This window comes from Mastomys coucha, unplaced genomic scaffold, assembly GCF_008632895.1.
Source record: "Mastomys coucha isolate ucsf_1 unplaced genomic scaffold, UCSF_Mcou_1 pScaffold23, whole genome shotgun sequence".
In the NCBI taxonomy this organism is placed as follows: Eukaryota; Metazoa; Chordata; class Mammalia; order Rodentia; family Muridae; genus Mastomys; species Mastomys coucha.
In genome coordinates this window covers 81644356-81666319 of record NW_022196906.1, presented here as the reverse complement: position 1 = coordinate 81666319, position 21964 = coordinate 81644356, and the positions used below count along the sequence as shown (strand labels likewise).

Sequence of the window (21964 nt, the reverse complement as noted above, 5' to 3'; positions counted from 1 at the left end):
TACATGTGGTACATACATTTGTGTGTGTGTGAATGTGTGTGCAGGTATATGTGGAACCCACTAGTCTAAATTCAGTATCTTCTTCAATAGTTTTGTTTGTCATTTTTGCTTTTTGTTTTTTATTCCTTTTGTGAAACAGGATCTTTCACTGAATCTGGAGCTCACTGATTCAGCTTAGACTTGCTGCCCAGCAAGAAGCAGGGAATCCTCCTGCCTCCACCTTCCCCATATTGGGATTACAGTCACATACCATACACTGGTTTTTATGTGAATTTCCAGGATCCAAAATTCAGGTCCTCAAACTTGCATGGCTATCACTTTAGCAATTGGACCATCTCCCAGCCTTGCATCAAAGTCAAATTAGGTGCCTATGAACAAAGTCCTGTCTTGCAAACCTTTAGAATCTCTGGAGATAGATAGACTCAGTAATCGGCATTTTCACAGAATCTCCAACCATCATTGCTATAGTGATGTTCAATATCACAACCCTAGAGCATACAGCACAGAGCTACAGCCCTCTCAGTATCTGCCAAGTTGCTTCTTTCCTCTGTGCCCCATCTCTACAACAAACCTGCAAAACTTTTGATCTGGGCTAGGTGCTCTGCAGGGACACTGGGAGCTTCTCCCCATTTATCTTCCTCGCTGTCTTATGCCCATTTCTCTGCCACCTGCTTCAGAGGATAAGCTCTCCAGGACCGGAATTGTATGCTTCTTGCCTATGTTCCCAGTACCAAGAACAATGGTAGGTATATACCCATTGCTCAGCGTGCTTCTGTAGGATGAGTGAATGAATGAACATATCAGTCATGCGGAGATCTGAAATTAAAGCAAATCTTATCCTGGCAAGATGCCTCTTCTATTGATCCTACAGGCTGGAAATAAATTCAAAGATGTGTTCAGCTAAGGCCTGAAACTAGAAGCAGATGCACTTGAATGGAGGGATGATTGGCACTAAGTGTGGACTCCAAAGACAGTGATATGGGAAGGCCAACAAATCAGTTCCATGCAGGTCTCTCCTCTGCCTGTATTTAGCTACAAGAAACCACCTTGTCTTTACTCCCTTCTTCTCCAAGAGCTGCTCAGGCCTCTGCCCCAGGGCTTCCTCCCCAGGGTACTTGGCAAGCACAGACCATTTGGTACTGTGCACCTTCCACAACTGGATAGCCTGGGTGGTTGCATACTATGATAGCGGTGGACTATCTTCCTGCTAATTACTAGTGAGAATGGCCCTCAAGGAAGGTAAGGAAGACCTTGCTGTTGTGTCCAACATTACCTTACAGCACTGCAGTCTATAAAGTTTGTGTTTAGGAACCTTGGGTTAAAGGTGAGAGAGGCCATACAGCAGTCAATAGCAAGCACTCACTGTTCTTCCAGAGAACATGAGAGCTTAGGGCTACATGTGATTCTAGATCTAAGGATCAGATACCTTCTACTCTGTGGGCACCTACACACACACACACACACACACACAATTTTAAAAACTTCAAGTTAAACCGGGCAGTGGTGGGGCATGCCTTTAATCCCAGCACTTGGGAGGCAGAGGCAGGCGGATTTCTGAGTTCAAGGCCTGCCTGGTCTACAAGAGTGAGTTCCAGGACAGCCAGGGCTACACAGAGAAACCCTGTCTCGAAAAACAAAACAAACAAACAAAAATCATATCTAAAACCAGAAGCCTCAAGATCCAAGAACTAGAACCTGGAAAAGGTGGGCTAATCGTTGGTACCATCATGAAAAGAGAGTTCTCAAAGACTATATGCCAGAAAACGTTATCCCCCAGAATCCTAGCACCTTTCCCCATTTGTGACAGTTTGTACCCATTGTGTGTTCTGTAGCCGAGATCTGGCTTGAGAGTTTAGAAGTCCTCCTACACCATCCTAAGTCTGAGAAATAAACCTGCTCATCCTGCTAGAAACCTGACCCTATTTTCTCGTTTTTGTTTTGAGAATGTATATTTACTATTTTTAACTTGGATTTCACTAATCATCTCCAACATCCTGTTGCCCAGGCTAGACCTGACTGCTCTGATCCTTGGCTTTTTCTCACCACAGGCTGCACCCTCTCTATCCTCCCAGCCTATGGGGTTATCAGTACCACAGTAGACAGCATCTCCCAGAAGAACCTGCCAAGTCCTCTAACCCTGCAGTGACTGTCTGTACTCACCATACCCCTCCCCATTCTACGCACATCCCCAGCCTGATAGTCCTGCCTATGCCTCATATCTTCCTGCCTTCCCATGTCCTCCCTCACCAATCCTCTCAGTCACTCTACAGTTGAACTACTGCGGACCTGATCACCTACCTACCCTTTGCACCTCTGTTTGAGGTATCAGTCCACCAGCAGGCCGCTGCCCTGATGTGGCCAATGTCTCCATGGCAAGACTCTGTAATCTAGCAACAGGAAGGTGTCTTTCACCCCCTCCACTCCTGCCATCTTTCTCTGGTTTCTTTCCCAGGTCATGTTTCTTTCTCTGCCTTCTGTGGGAGCTATTTTCCTCTACACAGATGTGCACACTGATAAACATGTGCGTCCTTCAAAGGGTCTTGTGAAGACATGGGCCTCAGTAGATGCCGTATGACACACTGAACACAGCAAGATGTTATCTACAGGCTTGTCTAAAACCCTGACTGCTACAAGACACACAGACATCCTCAGATACATCTTCTCATGACAGAAAACCAAATAAAGTCAGGCAGACAGACCCCTACCCCACCACACACACACACCCCTCTATCTGCAGAGCACAACACAGGTTATACCCCGAGTTAGTCCCTGAGATTTTCCCTAAGTCTAGGTCACTGTACACTGACTAGCCTCCATATCTACTAATGTGGGGGGAGGGGGAAGGGAAGTGGGCTGAGCAGAATGAGGGCACCTGCCATTTCCAGCAGTCATTTCCGTGGGGCTCCTACAAGCTGAGAAAAGTCATCCTCCGAGTGAAATTCTGTGAGAAAATAACCACTGCCACTCACAGAGACACACAGCCTGTGCCGAGAGTTCATACACGCTGTAAATCAGCCTGACAGAGGCACCAAGCACACACTTCTCTGAAGGCCCTTCTGTGTAACAGGTTTTGGTGATTAGCGGGGAGATGTTAGACTGTGTGGGCAGGAAAAACTCCATCACTTTAGAATTCCTCTCAGCATGGCCCCGGGAAAGCAAGAACTAACTGCGCACTTAATAAAACCTCCTAATTGATGGTAAAAACAAAGGCAATTCAGCAAAGGTTGATAGGTTGGACCCAACACAGCTTTTCTACCTGTTGACAGTGGTCATCAGTATCTTGGGAAACTCAGGGTTCCTTAGCAACCGCTCACCACATCTGCATCCTGCCCGCTAGACCTGGGGTGGTGGTCAGCACCAATAATTGCAAGCGCTGTCATTTTCCTGTTGTCTGTTCTAGCTGCACACCCCCATCCTGTGAGTGAGTGCCATATCCTGCTAAATTACAGTTTGAGGCAAAATGTCATTTCCAGCTTTATAAGGTCATGAGCAAGCCTGTATTCACCCTTAAATAAAAGCTACCCTTAGCAGGATATAGGACATTTAGTAACGGCTACAAAATAAAAAACAAAAACAAACAAACAAAAACAAGGCCATTTGTGGTGGATGTCTGAGGCTTGGATTTTTTTTCCCTAAGAAATCCAAAATATCTAACATGAAAATGAATCTAAAAGCTCTCTAACCCTAACCCCCAGCCTCTCTCTGACAGATGTGTGCTAATGAGCTGTAATGTTCCACCAAGACACTCCTCAGCCTCCCCTGCAGACAGGAAGGACAAAATGGCTTTTCAGTGCCTGTAAGGCACCCAGAGAAGAGCTTTCCCGCTACACACACACACACACAAAATACTCTGCGGGAAGAATAATCACCATCAAAGCTGCTTCTCCAGCCTTAAAGCTTTTAAGAAAGAAGATGCCAGCTTTCTACTGGATCTCTGCCTCCGAACCCTGCCCATCTCGTGCCCGTGGACACCTGGTTCTCTTCTACACAGGCAGCTGACCTCCACCCCCAGCCCTGAGATCAGGTGGGCTGAGCTTAGTTCTTAGGAATGAGTGACAGAAGGAAAGGGTGGGCTCTACTCCCCATTTAAAGAACAGAAAGGGGATTCCCCATGTATGCGGTCACCACAACCAAGGAGACAGAGGGGTGGGGCTACAATGTTCTACAGCAGTGTTTCTCAACCTTCCTACTGCCATAACCCTTCCGTACAGCTCCTCAGGTTGTGGTGACCCCAACCATAACATTACCTCATTGCTACCTCATAACTGTCACGGTGGCACTGTTATGAATTGGAAATATCTGATATGTAGGATATCTGATATGTTACTGTGAAGGGGTACTTAGATCCCCCCAAAAAAGGGTTGAGACCCACAGGTTGAGAACTCCTGCTCTAGTGGAAGACACCTCTGTAACTTACCGACCCTGAAAGTCACATCCCTTGAGGATGGCTCAGCCTCTGTGGGGCTCTACGAACCAGTAGCCCAGTGACTGCTAGGTCCCATAACCCAGCTTAACTCCATTAGTCCTTCCCAGCCAAATCTTAACATGGTCCAAGAGTCTGTGAGGCAGTATTGAAACTATGCCTCTGAGAGCTGATCCATTACCTTCCTGAGAGGAAAGGACCCTCCCCCTTCACTTTGTTAGCATGCAGGGTCCCAGGGAGCCCTGCTCTGTGACTGAGCATTGTTCAGAATGACTACTTTTTTTTTTTAAGATTTATTTATTTTATTTATATGAGTACATTGTAGCTGTCTTTAGACACACCAGAAGAGGCCATAGGATCCCATTACAGATGGTTGGGAGCCACCATGTGGTTGCTGGGAACTGAACTCAGGACCTCTGGATGAGCTATCAGTGCTCTTAACCACTGAGCTATCTCTCCAGCTCCAGAATGACTTCTTAAAGAAGTAGACAGGGATCTCAAAAAAAAAAAAAAAAAAAAAAAAAAAAGACCAACAAAATGCAAACATGCCCCCCTCCCCCTCCTTTGCTCCTCCACTCTTTCTTTCCAGTTTCCTCTGCCCTCCATGTGCGCTCGTGCATGTGTGTGTGCGTACCGAAGCCTGCAGCTGCAGGGAGGAGTTCTTGTCTGGACTGTCAGTGTTATTCTAGAAGGGCACTCAGCTCAGAAAATGAAGCCCACCTACCTTAAAATATGTAGATGCAGTGTTAACTTCATCTAAAAAAAATAAAAAAAAATACATGCACAGAAACACCTAGGTATTTAAAATGAAACACCTAGAGTAGTGTTTAGCCAAATAGCTAGATAACATGGTCTAGCTAGGTATGTGTACAGTATTTTGCCTACTTGTGTGTATCCAACATGCTGGCTGCCCAGTGAGGCCAGAGGAAAGCATCAGATACTCTGGAACTGAAGATACAGACCGCTGAGAGCAGCCATGTGGGTGCTGGGAATCAAACCAGGGTCTCCGGGAGAGCAGTCAGTGCGCTTAACCACTGAGCCATCGCTCCAACACGTCTGTTTGTTTGCTTGTTTGTTTTACCTCATCTTTTCTTCCTATTAAAAACTATGCCATATGTTTGGATTTCCTAGAACAATACTATGAAAAGTGCCCCTCATCTTTTGTTTGCTTGTTTGCTTGTTTGTACTTAAAGAATTTCATCTTGAGATGTTCCAGACATCTCAAGCAAACTGCATGATGGGGTAAACAGTATACCCCTTTTAGTGGGATCCTTGTTATAGCTGAAGTATGAAAATAAGAGCCAACAACAATCAGGAAAAACCAAGTAGTAAGATACAGGCAGAGTATTACCGCCAGGCTCAACTCTGTAAACACATCAGCGCTTGCTTGCGGTTTCTCCCATAGAAACACTTTTTGGAAAAAGGTGAAGCTACATCTTAATTTCAATATAAAAATCAGATCTAGGTTTAGCATAAAGATGGCAGGAAAGGACCAAAAAACCTGATTTCCTAAGGGCAAAAAGCAGGATCTCGCCTACACAGCACCTGCATCTGGGTAGCAATCCATGCCCCGCCCACCTTTCCCTCCCCTGGGTCTGCCCAGCCCCAGCACTGGTGCCCCGCCCACCTCCCCAGCCTCTGGGGTCAGTCCAGCCCGAACTGGTTCCAGGTTCTAGTTGTCTGTGAAGTACAGAGCAGCCCAGACTTACTCTTGATGTGGGGCGCCTGTCTTCGTCAGCAAAGTCAGCACAAAAAACATGAAAATCACAAAGACCGCAAGACCAACCCAGAAGCCAATCACAATCGAATCTGCAAGACACAGGTGAGGAGCTGTTAGTGTTTCACGTGGTTTGAGTTAGCTTACACATTTTAGGATCCCGAGCTTTCTAGAGATGCTAGAGTGCGCTATGACTCGAAATCAGAAGCTTCCAGTGCAATGAGGGTATGACAGACGATAGATATCCCATGTTTCAAACTCCTACTTTACTGCCTTGGATTAATTTTTTTTTTAATTTTAATCATAGGTATTTAAAATGAACTGACATTACTCCATTCATGCTTATGTTGACACAATTCAGGTCTAGGTCACTTTTGGAAAGTACATATAGATGGCCTCCTGACTACCACTAACGAATGAATACTTTCTGCTCCTCCCTGTCCCCGCCCTGCACTCTGTCCTCCCAACCCCCATGCACAAGCTGCTTTATGCCAGCTCGGTCACAGAGGCTGGCAGATGAAATGTGCCACCCAGGGCACTTTACTTGGTGCCAGAGGCTGAGAAGGTACCCCGCAGGGCCGGCTTTTATCATCACATTATCCTTGTCTCCTAATTCACTCCTTCTTTAAATCCCATTTTGTCTATGGGACATCATGTCCCCGTGTGTTGCTTTAGCTGCTAGCTACAGCTTCTTCACCCCAACACTTGGACAGACTTTAATACCACGTTGGAGCCGGTGAAGGTTTGCCCCAGGGTCCGTGCTTCACACCACCACCTTAGCAGAACACCTTGCATTTCCCTACCTGACATACCCCTCCCTCCTTTAAATTAGAGACTCCCATCTTTTTTTTTCCCCCTCTGAACAGGTCTTTCCTTGATCCTATCTTGAGCAATAGTCAGGGCTGTAGATGGTTTCTGACTTAAAGAGTTTTCCATTACAGGAGGTTTGAAAGCAACATGACCCCCCTAAACTCTGTACTTCAAACTTTCAACTTTAATCTTTTTCCCAGGCTTGCAAGATACCATGGGCATGATACTGTCTCTAGATAAAGAACAGTGGCCGCAAGCTGCCTCTTCTAAAGGGCCACTCTGTTACAGAAGGAACAGGGATACTACACCATGATACTCAGCTAGGCTCGGATGTCTACTAGGTTAGGTAAGTTAAACCATTCTCAACTTCCATATATGCAGTTTATAGTAGGTTTATTGGGATATATGCTCAGTCAAAGCTGAGCAGCCTCTGCATATTTGACTGGGGCACAAGGATTACAGTCAGTTACAGAGCCTGGTACACACACACTAGGGTCACACACTGTTCAGGGGCAACAGGGCTGAGTCAGTCTGCATTTTCAACCTGATTTTCTTACCTAGACTTTCAAAGGTTTACCCACTCAAAAATATAATGAGTGTTAATAGAAGTTTATTTTTTTTTTAATAATGATCAAAGTTTGTACAGTGAATGTGCTTAAATGCAAAGAATAATTGTAATTGGGATGCTGGTCAAGTCCAGGACGACTGTTAAACAAGATCTCCAGGATTGGACCAGCATTCCAATTTTTTTAGGAACCCCAGACAAACGGCTGAGGTGCATATTTAACAAACCGAAGTGAACCTGGCCTCCAGGTTCTCCCGTAGTCCCTACCCGGCATATCCACCCTCCTCCTCCTGTGCTGAACATTCCAGCCCAGGGGCAGGGACTCCCCTCCCCTAGAGGCTCTTTCCTATGTAATCCAGACATTTTAAGCTCTCTTGCTCTCTCTCTCTCTTCTTCTCTCCCTCTCTTTCCCTCTCTCTCCCTCTCTCCCTCTCACTCTCCCTCTTGCTCCCTCTCTCTTCTTCTCTCCCTCTCTTTCTCTCTCTCTCTCCCTCTCTCTCCTCCCCCCTCCATGTACTCCATCACCCTTTTTTCTTTCTCTTCTCCCCTCCCCTCTGTCTCCCTCCTGGTGGCAGCTTCCCTTGCCCTTGTTCCTTGGGGCCAATGAACTCACCCAAGAGTGGTCTCCCAATAAAACTTCCTTTATATATACTCTAATCTGGCTTAAATTGGCTCATTTCACTGGTGAAGAAATAACTTATATGTATATATGTATATATGCGGCACAGCTTCCAAAGTAAAATTGACAATTTACTCTGCATAATTCATACTTGCCTATTACTTATACTACTGACTAGACAGACAGACAGACATTTGAGGTAGTATATTTAGCACTCTGGATAAAAAATATCAATGTCTCATTCCTAGTATTTTAATTCCAAGTGCTAAAGAAGCAGGAGTTTCTTTAGACCTTGCCTTCTAATATAATGGAAATAAGCCATAGAAGTAAGGAATCGTGGAGGGGGCTCTTCAGGATGGTTCAGCGGGGAGAAGCCTTTGTGGAAAAAGCCTGACAGTCTGAGTTTGTGTCCCAGAACCCAGGAAAGCTGGCATGAGAGATCCAATCCCACAAAGTTGTCTCCACATGGGTACCAAGACACCTGTGTGCACCCACCCACACATCATACACACAAAAACATACAACAGTAATAAATAAAATTAAAAGACATAAAGCGAATCACCAAAGACACGTGTATGCAAGTACAGATGACTTGAAATTATAAATCTCAATGATCTGGGCATGTGCTATGATGAAGTGGTGCGCGGTTATCTGAGTCCACACACTGTATTGTAGCAACTGCTTTATAGAAAACGCCAATTCTAAATCTATATACTGGTGTCCTGTTTCAGTCCCAGGGTTAAAAATACAGCCCTACTGTGGTGAATGGCATTTCCAGATCTGTTTATTTGGAAGGTCGCCCCTGCAGACCCCTCCTTGCTTAATAAGCCTTCCCCCAAGACTTAAAAGGAAGACCTGAGAGGCTGCCATGTGATTTCATCTCCACTAAGATGCTTCTGTGAGACCCTAATACATCTTACAGCAGCCCTCCCTTCTTCCACATTCAGGCGGTCTTTAGAATCCCACCTTAAGGATTTAAAATGACCAATAAAATTATATGTTGGCATATATAAGAGTCAGAAAACGAAATTCATGTAAAAGGCCCCATTTTACCGTATTGGGTTCCCTGGGTGTTTTGTGTGTAATAAGCGTTTGACCGGGATTACCACTGTAATTAAAAGCTTATTTCCCGGAGAGGCCTCAGTACCCAGTCTCTCTGTTCAGAATCTACAACAGCAGCTTTTAGCTTTCATAGGAATGGTGGACTGGTCCCCAGCATGCTTCCTCCTTCCTAAGCAGGAAGTGGGCAGAGAGGAAGGAAGGGGATGCCGAGACTAACAACTGAATAACACAGGAGCAGAAACCTCCGCTACCTTTTATGGACATCCTACAGTCCTGGCATCTCTTGCCCCTGCTTCTGAGGCCACAATTTCACTAGTAGCCTCTCCGGGGCCCTCTTCAGGACTCTGCACCTCATGCTGCCAAGCCTGTTGCTCTCCATGACCTACCCTGAGGTTTTTACTTCAACTGAGGGTGCACTCTCGCCAATGCCTCCCTGGGCTTTCTTTGGGGGAGACTCCAACCCCACCCCACAGTACCAAGCCTCAGCCTTTTTCCTTGACCCCGCCCCCCCCCGCCCCACCATGCCTTCAAAACCACTACCTTGTGAGAGAGACGTACACATTATCAAATTCAGCTGCCAACTTGGAACTCAGCCTTGGGCCCTGTGAGCGGCAGCATCTGTGGGCTGACCATGAGGAAATCTTCCCAGATTTTACCTCAGTGATACCAGTCTCAGTCACAGTTGATTTTTCTTAGCTCCAGCTAACCTTTGTCCATTTTCCCTCTACAGCAAAGGTTCCGCTTCGGTGGTCTTAATTCAGATAGAGCACACAAATAGCTCAGTAGAATCCTTACTTCCCTCTGACACTTCTAAATGCAGACTTCCATTATGTGTAAGTACTGTACTCTGCTTTATTTTCTGAATTCCCAAGATAGCTCTCTGAGCTCTGAGCACTCAATGGCTTTTGCAGCCTAAAGTTCCAAAATTCTCCTCTGCAGTCCTCCAAAACACAGTCAGATCCAAGACTGCAATCCTCCATTTTCTCACTACCAATTTCTCTACTCGTGTCTTCCCCACCCCCACCTTCCCTCCCACTCCCTCATCCCCCCGCCCCCGCGTGATAAACACTGGCCAAAAACAACCTGGGGGAAGGACGAGGTTATTTTACCTTACATTTTGCAGCAGTCCATCATCAGGGGGAGTCAAGGCAGGAGTCTAAGAACTCAGAACCTGGGGGTAGAAATTGATGCAGAAGCCCACAGAGGGACACTGCTTACAGGTTGCTTGCTCAGGGTCACCTGTTGGGATGGCACCACCCACCGTGAGCTGGCCCCTCCCACATCAATCATTAATCAAGAAAATGCCCTGCAGATTTGCCCACAGGCCAACTATGAGGGAGGCGAGTCTTCTCAGGTGACTCTAGTGTGTGTCAAGTTGACAGACACTAAGACACACAGATGTTAACGGTGTCCTGGGGCTCACACCCAGAAGTCACCGCCACTCACCAGCCTACTAGCCTTGAAAGGCATTCAAACTGAACTAATAAAGTGAAAAACGAAGTTTGAGAAATGTAGAAATAAAGTTTCACAGTAAAATAAGGGGGCCATGTTCTAGCTCCTGTAAGCAGCAAGCAGTGTGGAAACAAAGTTTTACAAAGTAGCAAGTAGCAGCTTCAGCCATTTGGCTGTTTTCTGAGAAACACTAAGAAGCTGTGTTTCAGAGAGAGCCAAGGGCATGCTGTAGAAACAAAGTTCTGGTGGTCAGAATATTGAGACAGAATGACCAGGCCATTCTGACTAAGCTAAGTAAGGCCAAAATAAAAATAACTGGTGGTTGCAATGATGTGAAGGTCTACGAAAACAAGATTAGCAATTCTCGAAAGAACCCCCAACCCCTCCTGTGGTGAATTTCGAAAAAGACCACAAACTGCCACCCTGATCTTGCGGCTAACAATCCCCCTACCACCTAGTTACTCAGCCCCTTCCCAGGGACTTCTCAAGGCCAGGTGCAGAGCTGGATAGGGAAGTTGGCTGACTCAGCCAAGAACAGCCCCCTGAGCAAGCCAACCAATGCCTGATGAGATCCTTCGTCCTGTGTTCCACCAACCAGAGTAAGCTAGCTAGCCTTGTTGCAGAAATCTGCCCTCTGTAAAGTATAAAAGATGTGTGCTTTCTGAGTTTGGGGTTGGCCCCCCCTACCCCCGCGCGTGAAAGTGGGCAACCCCAAGTACGTGGATCAATAGACCTCATGTTATTTCAACGATCTATTGTCAATCTGTGTTCTCTGGGTTGAGCCAAGTTTACTACAAAGCCTCCATCCTTCTCCCCCATGCATTCTTCCCCCATGCATTCTTGGATGTATGGTCAGTGTGTTAATTCTGCAGGTGCAAAACTGAGTTCTGATGTTCCTCACTTCTGAAACCCGTCTTTCCCTTACACTTCTTCATCCCAGTTAGTGGCAATTCCATCCTACCAGCCACTCTGGTCCCAAAGCTTCAAAGCAACCTTACCTCTTCTCTTAAGCCCATGTCAAGCCATGGACAATCTAGAGACCCCACATCTATAAACATCTGAAATGCACATGATTCCTGCCAGTCTGCCTTAGCCTGCACCTTGGTACCTCAATGGCTATGGGAAGGAGTCCCTCACTGGTCCCACTGAAACCTAAGACAGAGGCTATTCCTCTGTTTCAAACCTTCTACAGACTCCTCAGAGAAAAGCCAGTAGTCTCAGCCTGATCTCTATTCCCTGCCCCTGACCTCTATGTGCTCCCCTGACCTCTAGGCCCGTCCCCTCGTGTCCCATTCTCCTTGGTATCTCTACACTTGGTTTCCACCACTCTGTATGGAATTCACTCCCATGGCACTAGGATGGTCTCCGTTTTCCTCGCACATTCCAGTTCGTTCCAGCCGTGAGACACTTTCTGACATGTCTCCCAGTTCCTCCAGATCATTCCCTCAGATCTCTCCCTTCTAGTAAGGCCTGCCATGGATAGCCACAAATCCAAGCTGTTAGAGGAGGTGCCTTTGAATTTTTGGTTCAGTTCTGCCTCTCCAGCACTCAATATGATACCATGTATCATGGGAGCCTAGGAAATATGCTGAAATCATAAATGAATAATTTCCACTCTAAGTAGCAACCATGATTTGTGTAGGTTGAAGAGCTCCATCTGAAGAGGCAGCTGCCCTTGCCAAATGTGGTACAAGTAAGGGGAGTTAACCATAATGGCCAGACTTGCTCACAATATACATTTCCTCTGAAAATGTTCTATTGCTATTGTATTTGCCAAACTAGCTTCCTAGGTCACCCAGTAAAACAGTGTGTCATATTAAAGGTAAGGGTTACTGCTTTTCTTAAAATGGAGGTGCAGGAGCTAGAGAGATGGCTCAGCGGTTATGAGCTCATTGTTGTTCTTACAGAGAACCAGGTTTCCCTTCCCAGCACCCATAGGGTGGCTCACATTTGTCTGTAACTCCAGTCACACATAACTCAATGCCCTCCTCTGGTCTCTGTGGTCATTAGGCACACATGGTAAATGGACACATGAGCAGACAGAACACAAATACACACAAAATAAAAATAATAAAATGAAAGAATGTATAGATGTTTGCATCCCATGGTTGATGTTCCTGGGGCTTTTTACTTTCCTGAATCTAGAGGGAGTGGGACTATTTACCTTCTGTTCCCCTCTCAGCCTCACACACTGTCAGGTTCCTGTGCCTAGGGCCTTCACCTGGGGCAGATTTCCTACTCTGGAACAGTGAGTACTCACCTGGACTTTTTCATATTTTCACGATGTTAGTGTTGAAACAAAAGCATTCTCATTAACATTACAGTCATTAAGTATACAACGTGCCACAGCTCTGCCTTGGTTTCTAAAGGAAGTTCTTTTTTTCAGACAATAATAATTTCTATAACAACAACGACAAAAAAAAATGGTCAAAAGAGAGCTGCCTTGGTTGTCTCTGGAAACACACCAATGGAAATGATAGCAGCAGGCTGTCTGTGGACGCCCTCAGACCAAGGGAAAGAGGCAGGAGCAGGCTGACATAGCCCTGATGGAAAGGCTCACATTACAGAGACCAGCATGGCTCTCTGCCAGTCTATCCGTTCTCTGCCAAAATTCAGAACAGACAAGTGTCCTTTCCTAAAGGTTATCCCATTTAAAACAACAGATTAAAGAACTTAGTGAGTTTAGGAGGGTGATTTCATACTCAGACCACAAGACCCTTCATCAGATAATTCATGACAGCGTATCCCAAGAGGTTCGTGCCCTCTCTCTTCATCACCATAAATACTGAGAAGATGTCAACAAAGGAAAGAGAAAAGCATTTCATTATTACTGCAAGTGTGAAGGATATGTGACTTAGCAAATGGCTTTGCTTAAGGAGCAAATGTAGAGATCCGATCCCTCCTTGTAGCAAATGGGTGCTGCTGCTATGTATTACTGTCACATAGCCCTGCTGCCAACCGTGGAGGGAGGGGGGAGGGAAGCATGACTGTACTATTCAATGTTCCACTTGATCTGGACCAGTTAAGAGCCTAAAATGAAGGGCTGGAGAGTTGGCACAGCAGTCAAGAGTACTCACTGCCCTTGCAGAGGACCCAGGTTAATTTCCTAGCACCCAGATTGGGTAGCTCACAGTTCCCTATAACTCCAGATCCAGGGGAACTGATTTCCTCTTCTGGCCTCTGAAGGAACCACCTGCCTTCACACACACACACACACACACACACACACACACACACACACACACACACAAAATCAATGAATCATGACAAGCCTAAAATGTTTACAGTATCTATGTATTCAACCGGAAACAACTGGACATTGCAGAGACAGTTACAGCATGACCCAAAGTGGGCTCTGATGCTGTGACAGCCTCTCTGGGAGGGAGGCCATCCTCATCTGTCTCTGTGGACGCTGATCTTCGATCTTCACAAATCGAGAATGCAACAGGGTTTTGGAAACACTTTTTAACATTTATTTTTATTTTATGTGTATTGGTGTTTAGCTTACATGTATGTATGTGTACCATCTGTGCAGCGTGTCCATGAAGCTAAGAAGAGGGAAGGTATTGTATCCTTTGGAGCTGGGGTCACAGATGGCTGTGAGCAGCCATGTGGGTGTTGGGAAGAAAACCTGGGTCCTCCGGAAGAACAGCCAGTGCTCTGAGGGCTGAGCTCTCTCTTCATACTTCCTGGGGGTTTGTAAATGGTGTTACTGGCTATTACAAATGAAGAGTCTTCGTGGAATCGCTGGAGACACTATTTCTTTCTTTTTTATTGGATATTTTATTTATTTACATTTCAAATGTTTTCCCCTTTCCTGCTTTCCCTTCTGAAAACCCCCTATCCCATCCTCCCTCTCCCTGCTTCTATGAGGGTGCTCCCCCACCCACCCACTCCTGCCTCACTGCCTTGGCATTCCCCTACATTGGCACATCAAGCCTTCACAGAATCAAGGGCCTCTTTTCCCATTGATGCCAGATAAGGCCATCCTCTGCTACATATGCAGCTGGAGCCATGGTAGACCCTACTCCTACACACATCTTTATTGTTTACTCTTGTTTTGTGGGAGTTCTTTGTTTCTTTTGTTTGTGTGTTTGTGTTTTATTGTTGATATTTTGGTTTGTTTTTTTTTTTTTAATTTTGGTTTGGTTTGATTTGGTTTGGTTTGGTTTTTGTTTTTTCAAGACAGGATTTCTCTGTGTAGCCTTGCTTATCCTGAAACCAGGCTCTGTAGACCAGGCTGGCCTCAAACTCAGAGATTTGTCTGCCTCTGCCTCGAAAGTGCTGGAAGGAGATAGGCAGGTCCACTGCCTACCAGGACCTGGAATAGTTAATGCCGTCTTTTAGAAAACAAACAAACAAACAAACAAAACCAACAGCAAAAAACTCTTTCTAAAGCTAAAACAAATATTCACACTCTTCTGCCAAGCAGGTGTTGTTTTAAGTCCTTTGTAAATCAGAGTTACCAATGCCCCCATACCATACCACCTTTGTGAAAGGGGTGCTTTGTATTTAGAGATAGCAGAGTATTCTGTAAGAAGACAGGGTGTTAGGGAAAAGCAGTCACAGGGGACTCCACAGGTTAAAGCAAACAGATGACAGTTACCCAGAGGAGCAGCACAAGCCTTACATTTGTGAGCCTTTAGTCCTTCAAAGGAAACCGGTCCGATCTCATAGTACTCATATTCCCAGGTGTAGTCAGAGTTCGATGGTGACTGTGGGGATGTCCTGTTAGAAGCCAGTCTCTGGGCAGACATCTCCATCCTGCACACATGGAGAAAGACAAGCGTAGAACACATCAGTCCATTCACAGATGTACAGCCACCCGGACTGATCTTGGATGCGTTCGAGCGTTCAGGATCAAAACACGCCCAGCTCTCACCACTAGGTCACCAGCTACCCACACCTCAGACGTAGCCTTTATTTTCATCCATCCCTACTAATCTACAGTACATATTTCTTCAGACACTCTTTCCTTGTGTGTACTGTGAACTGTACTGAATGCTTGGCATGCAGTCAGTGTGAACTCCTGAGAGATGAACAGGGAAGGGAAAGAACAGACTATGTCAGAGCCTCTGAGATTGTACATGTGCCTCGCCACCTAGACCTGTGTGGAATGAGCAACATCAGTGTCAGAACTGAACCGCCAGCCTGTCTGTCTTGAGCACACAGTGTAGAAATGCAGATGAAAAACACAGATGTCAGAAAACGGGGTAAAATGAGGACATGAGCAAGGGCGACTACCCTGTGGGGGGAGGCCATCCTCAGGGGAGGCCCACCCCTTGCCTTTGCTTAGTCCCAGAGGAAGCCATACTTGCATGATTCCCCAAATACCTTTATGATTTATTGGGTTATTTCAAGTATCTTCTTTAGGAGATGTTAGAATGTGTGCCTGCAATAACTATGGACTGTGCAGCCTACGTGTAATTACATCTAATGTAAGTGAGACTCCCTGCTAGGGCAGAGCCACAGAGTTATATAGACCAGAACCCTACAAACAAATGACAAACAGAAATCATTTAGGAGAAATTTTTGGATAGATAAAACACCAATCAAAATCAAGATTCCCTGAGCAATCTCCACCACTGCACATCTGTCTTTAAAAATAACTCTCTGGAACTTATCTCCAGCTGCCTGCCAGGGGCTTAGAGTCATCCACAGTCAACTTTAGGGTACGGCCACAGGGACAGTCAAGCAAAATCATCACCACCCTTCTGCCCCAAGGCTCCCCACTCTCCTTTCATTGACTCCTCTCTCCCTATCCCTAGACCTGGGACCCACAGTGCTGAGGTCTGGGAGTCAGCACAGAGCACACCCGAACCGGAACACCAAATCCTCAGCACAAAGGAGATCTATTACTCCAGAGGGGACAAGCTGGGGGCTGCCTCTGGGTCGGGCAAAGACAGCAGCGAGTGTCCTCTCTGCAAGAATGGTTTTAACAAGATAGCGGGGAGGCCTGTGCTAGGGTGAAGTCCTGATTAGACATGATAGTCACTGTCGCCAAATGATGAATTACTAGACCTTGATGTTTTGATAGCTGGACCTTGGAGGTTTAATCAGGCATAAGGAAGTGGGCCAAATAAGAAAACAGACCTTGGTGATTAGCTTTAGGGATGTAATCTGTCTAGCAAAGGAAATGGCAAGACCTGCCAGTGCCTAGTTTGTAAGGCTGGTGAGAGAGCCCTTTACAAAGTATCCAGTTCCATACTGTCCAAAAAGTAAGGTGTTGGGGCCCACAGACACCTGCCAGGGTCAGGAATTAAGTCACTCCTCTAGAGGTAGACAGACAGAAACAGAGGTGTCAGGGCTTACATAGGAAAAAAGGCTCCGTAAACCAAAAGGACCGCTGACCTTCACATAAGTTAAATGTTCAATTACTCATCCCATGTCAGTTTAAAATAATGTAAAACCATTACCACATGTGGTGGTTAATCTGATCAACTTGACTGGATTTAGAATCACCATGGAAACGCAATTCTGGGTATATCTATGAAGATGTTTTCAGACAGGCTTAAGAGAGGAGGGATGACCCATCCACAATTAGGTGATGTTAGGCTATGGGGTGGGGTCCCAGACTGAGTAAAAGGAGGGAGAGAGAGCCAGGCACCGGCATGGCTCCATCTCTGCTCCCTAGCTGTGGATGCAGTGTGGGCAGGGGCCTCCTACCACAGCCACCCGTGCCTTTCCCCCTCAGACTTTGAGTCAGAATAAAGCTGGCTGTCCTTACTATGTTTCCTCGGGTGTTCTGTCATAGAACCAAGAAGAATAACAGATGCACAAAGTTGGTGCCACAGAGCAGGACCTGCTGTCATAAACAGAGCTGGCCTTGTGGTTGTTCAACATTGGACTGTTGAGAGACATGGAAGAGTGTGCAATACCAGCTAGAAAAGTCCTAGATAGTGTGTGTGTGTGTGTGTGTGTGTGTGTGTGTGTCTGTCTGTCTGTCTGTCTGTCTGTCTATCTATCTATGTCTCTCTCTCTCTCTACTTTGGTTATCTCTCTTCACCCTGAATGGTAGTTCCAAACAAAATCCCCCTCCTCAGACTGTCACTATACTCTCTGCCATTACAGCTTTGGGTGATACCAGCTGCCTTCCATCAGGCTGACTGACTCCAAGGGAGCAGAGAAGGAAGGATGAGGCTGATTTTCAGGGGCCTGATTCTTTCTGATGGAGAACTCCCCCTCCCCACTGTTTTCTGCCTCAGGAGCTGTGTGCTGCCCTGACTGGCCCAGGCTTCAGCCAGCTAGCTCCACAGTTCCCAATCACCAGGCCAAGCAAGGCCAACTCTGTATGCTTACAAGCAGACATTTCAAACTTCCCAAATTGTCTCCAATAGCTTATTTATATATATATATATATATTTATATATATTATATATATATTTATATATATATTTATATATATATATATATATTTATATATATATATAAAACATATGTCATATATTTTGGGCCTTATCAAAAATTCCTGTGTTTCGATTTAATGTAAATATTTTTGGTTCGAAAAAGTAGTTCTCAGGATTTTGGAAATGACCAACAACCAGTTTTTCTACTTCATGACAAAGTAATTCATGGTTCAAAGCTGATTAACATCAACATCGCTCTTAGAGCTCTTGCTACCAACCTAATTTCAAAGGGAAAATCTTTTTTTTTAATAGATTGGCAAATTAAGTTGTTAATGTTACAAAATCTCATGATGTTAACAAACAAAATAAACTGAAAAAAAATAGTGAGAAAAGAAAACATTCCACGGATGGAACAAGACGTTTCTTAAAGGACTGTCTGCGAGCTCGGACTGTGCCCTACGCTGAGATGGCTGGAGACGAAGTTGGGAAGCCTGAGTGAATTCCAGGGTCTGAGTAAGTTGCATGAGGTATGTGGGAGATGAAACAGTTCCGATGGATAGCTGTTCAGTGATCGACAGCTACTTTGATTCGCTTTCGGTAACATTTACAAACACTGACAGAAGAGATTGTGTTCAGTCAGAATGACTACAAGAACAGCTGGCAGACTGGGATGTGTTTAAAACTGTGCTTTGGGTCTCCGCTATATCTAAATGTCAAAAAAAAAAAATAAATGATTGATTTTTATACATATTGGCCTGCTCGTTCTAATATTTATAACAGAATTTATATGTTTTTCTTTTGGATAAAACTACCTGCTGGGTAACCACTACTTCAGTCACAGTCTTTGAATTGAACTTCAGATGCCTTCCTTTCAGCCACCTCCTTCGCATCTTTAAACGACACTGTTTTAATCATTTTAATTTCAAAATGTCACATATGAAAGTGTTACTTCAAGTACAAAGAACAAACCGGCAGGGCTTAGGCTAGATCGCAGTGGCTGATAGATCCATGCACTCGGAAATCCCTTCCTTGAGCCTCTGATAGTTATTTCTCCTCCTGTAAGCCTGTCTTTCTGATTCTTCAACCTCCTCATCATCAAATACAAGTTACACTCTTAATTACAGGCCTCCAAAAGCTCCATCTGGGGTGGGTTTTAGCAAGCCGCTCACTCCTGCCCAGTTACCCTTCAACCATGGACATATGTAAGCGTAGAGAGGAAAGAAGTTACAAGTGCCAAGCTAAAATTATCTAGGGCTATCTAGCTTTTTAATAGTTAATCCATTACCTTTCTTGGCATATCGTGTCTACATACATATATATATATATATATATATATATATTGGATATATATATATCCAATTCTTTTTTCTAGACAGGGTTTCTCTGTGTAGCCCTGGCTGTCCTGAAATTCACTCTGTAGACCAGGCTGGCCTCGAACTCAGGAACCCACCTGCCTCTGCCTCCCAAATGCTGGGATTAAAGGCATGCACCACCACTGGCCCCGGCAAAAATCCATTTCTTTTAAGACTTACCTTCATCCTCTGAGGACTTTCCTACAGCCTCCCTTAATCCACCTTCAAGTGTCAAAACCACACCCACTTCACTTCCTCTTCTTAAATTGAATCCAAAAATTTCACAACTCTTCATCTACACCAGGTTACTCCTTAAATATGTTCTTATAGTCTCATAATCATAATATCTCCCTCCATTTTGCAAAGTGATCCATCCAGAATGCTGTCAGTCATGCTATTTGGACTTGTGAACACAGATACTGGACTATAACCCAGAGATGGACAACCAGTTAAGCATGGGGTAAAGGTGGGAGAGCCCAACCTAATCTCCCATATCTATGTCCTTGTTTAGCTCAAAGCACTCAGGCTTGAGTCTACACTTCACTTCCATAGGCCCCATGTCCTGCAACCCCTCCTGTACTCTCAAATCGTTTTATATATTTGTAAACATCAACAAAAATTTGACAATGTTGGATTATGGCTTGTTTCTTTAAGACACTGGTTATTCTGAGGCCAGATCTCACGGCCTAAAGAAATCAGGCCCTGTCAGTCTCCTGGGAACACTGAAACATTCAGGTCTCCACAGGAAAATGCTAGCCCCAGGAGACCTGACTCCCTGAATTCCTGGTCCCTAACAGCAATGGAAGCAATGACAGAGCAGTGTAAAGATGCATTTCCCTCCATCTCTGCAGTCCTTGACCTCGAGTTATGTCAGGGTTCATGATGCCTTTAAGCCATGGGTTCCCCTGGGAAAGATTATAAAAGTCAGTCATTCTCTATGTTCCCAGGGATGTGGGCCTTCGTTATGGCTCACTCTAGGACCTGGGGTCCTTCCCAGAGGCACAAGCAAGTGAAGAGCCTGTGTTTTCTCAGAAATTCAATATGGAACCTGTCTCCTGAGGTGGCTGTCTCTCTCACACACCCACTGCTCCAGTCATCAATTCCTCTTCTCTATTTGACAAGGACGGTATGAAAATGTGTAGTTTAGCAAGGTAAGGCAGGTGAATGTGGACAAAATTGTAGGCAGGGTAGCTAGCACAGCTGCATTATTAAACAGGTTATTGCAATTAAAGAGAAGTCAGACAGCATCTGGAAGTATCAGACACGGCAGCATCTTCCACATGATGGTTTGACAGGCATGTGAAATAAAAGAGCAACAGGATCATGAAGGCTTGCACCAAGGTTCTAGGAAGGCACTCAGGCCAGCAGAATATAGCAGAATCAGATTCCTTGTAAAGAGGCCCCTGAGAGGGTACTGTATGAATCAGGAAAGTAGAAGTTTAAATCACAATGGAAATCTCTCTCTGTCTCTGTCTCTGTGTCTCTGTGTCTATCTCTGTCTCTCTGTCTCTGTCTCTCTGTCTCTGTCTCTGTCTCTCTGTCTCTCTCTCCCTCTCTCTCCCTCTCCCCCCCTCTCTCTCTCTCGGAGATTCAGGATAAGATTAAGAAATAGCATACACTGTTACTATTATCTAAGAACCCTTCTGGGGCAGAAAAGCCACTGAGTTTGTTCTTTGGATACCACCAACTCCTTGGCCAGCTAGTTCCTACCAAACCTACCCTGGGGTTAACCAAAATATATGTTCTCAGGAAAGGAAGAAAATTAAAAGTAACATATATGGGATGTTGCTTGGTAATCGCCTGCCATGTGTGGAAGCCCTGGACTCAAATCTCCAGAGCAACAAAAAAAAAAGAAGACAATTTGGAGAGAAATTATTTATAATAAAAATAGCACAAATGATGGCCATTTGGGTGTTTAAAAGCTGTAACTGTCAGCATTGACATCTCAGGATTCCTGCTACTCAACTGACTTACCAACTTAGGAATACGGTAAGGAACATTTCTTTTTAAGGCCACTACGATGCAGTATCCTTTGATCACTGCAAATTGACACTGCAGCCAATGAAATAAGCAGAGCGGAGGGAGACAAGAAGATAATGATAAGTGCATGAAACAAAGAAAGTAAAAGTGGAGAATGCTGTTCCTCTCGGCTAAGCGGCACACCACACACAGCTGCCCTCCCCACAGCCTGGCAGCCCTGCAGCAGCACACAGCCGAGACCAACAGGATCAAAAGCAGCTACCGGTACTCTCACAGGGCCGCAGGCTGCAAGCTGTCTGGTGTCAGAAAGCCCCCTGCAGACAACATATTTGTACGAATGCTTCTTCTCTCCTGTACAGTATTTACTTTCACCTAAATAAGCTATTTAAGGGATAGATCAGTCAACCTATTACTTCCATGTGCTATGGTCCTAAAGGAAAGAATTTATGATAGGAGAAAAAACAGAGAGCTAGCATATCAAACCAGGTGGTGGGTGATAGCAGAACCAGCCCTGGGGTCCTGCAGTAAGGCAGAAGGAGAAGCCAGGGGCCTCTTCCCATCTGGCCAGCTGCGATTTTAGAAGTTGTCAGGAAAAGAAGAGAGGGGGAAGAGGGAGAGGGAGAGAGGGAGAGAGGGAG

The 21964-nt window shown here is 45.3% G+C and overlaps 1 protein-coding gene across 8 annotated transcripts in view; it reads right to left on the bottom strand.

The window, feature by feature from the left end:
• The window catches only part of Mrap2 (melanocortin 2 receptor accessory protein 2), a 37654-nt gene that overhangs the window by 1863 nt on the left and 13827 nt on the right, over positions 1–21964 (bottom strand). For 5 of the 8 annotated variants that reach the window (XM_031345444.1, XM_031345443.1, XM_031345445.1 and 2 more), the window contains 2 exons: positions 15279–15412; positions 6133–6232 (listed from right to left, as the gene is read on the bottom strand). In XM_031345444.1, coding sequence (XP_031201304.1) covers positions 6133–6232; positions 15279–15411 — 233 coding nt within the window. In that variant the 5' untranslated portion in view covers position 15412. Of the gene's footprint in view, positions 1–6132; positions 6233–10305; positions 10402–15278; positions 15413–21964 lie in introns of those variants that run through there. The other 3 variants (XM_031345450.1, XM_031345449.1, XM_031345451.1) reach the window with 3 other exon arrangements.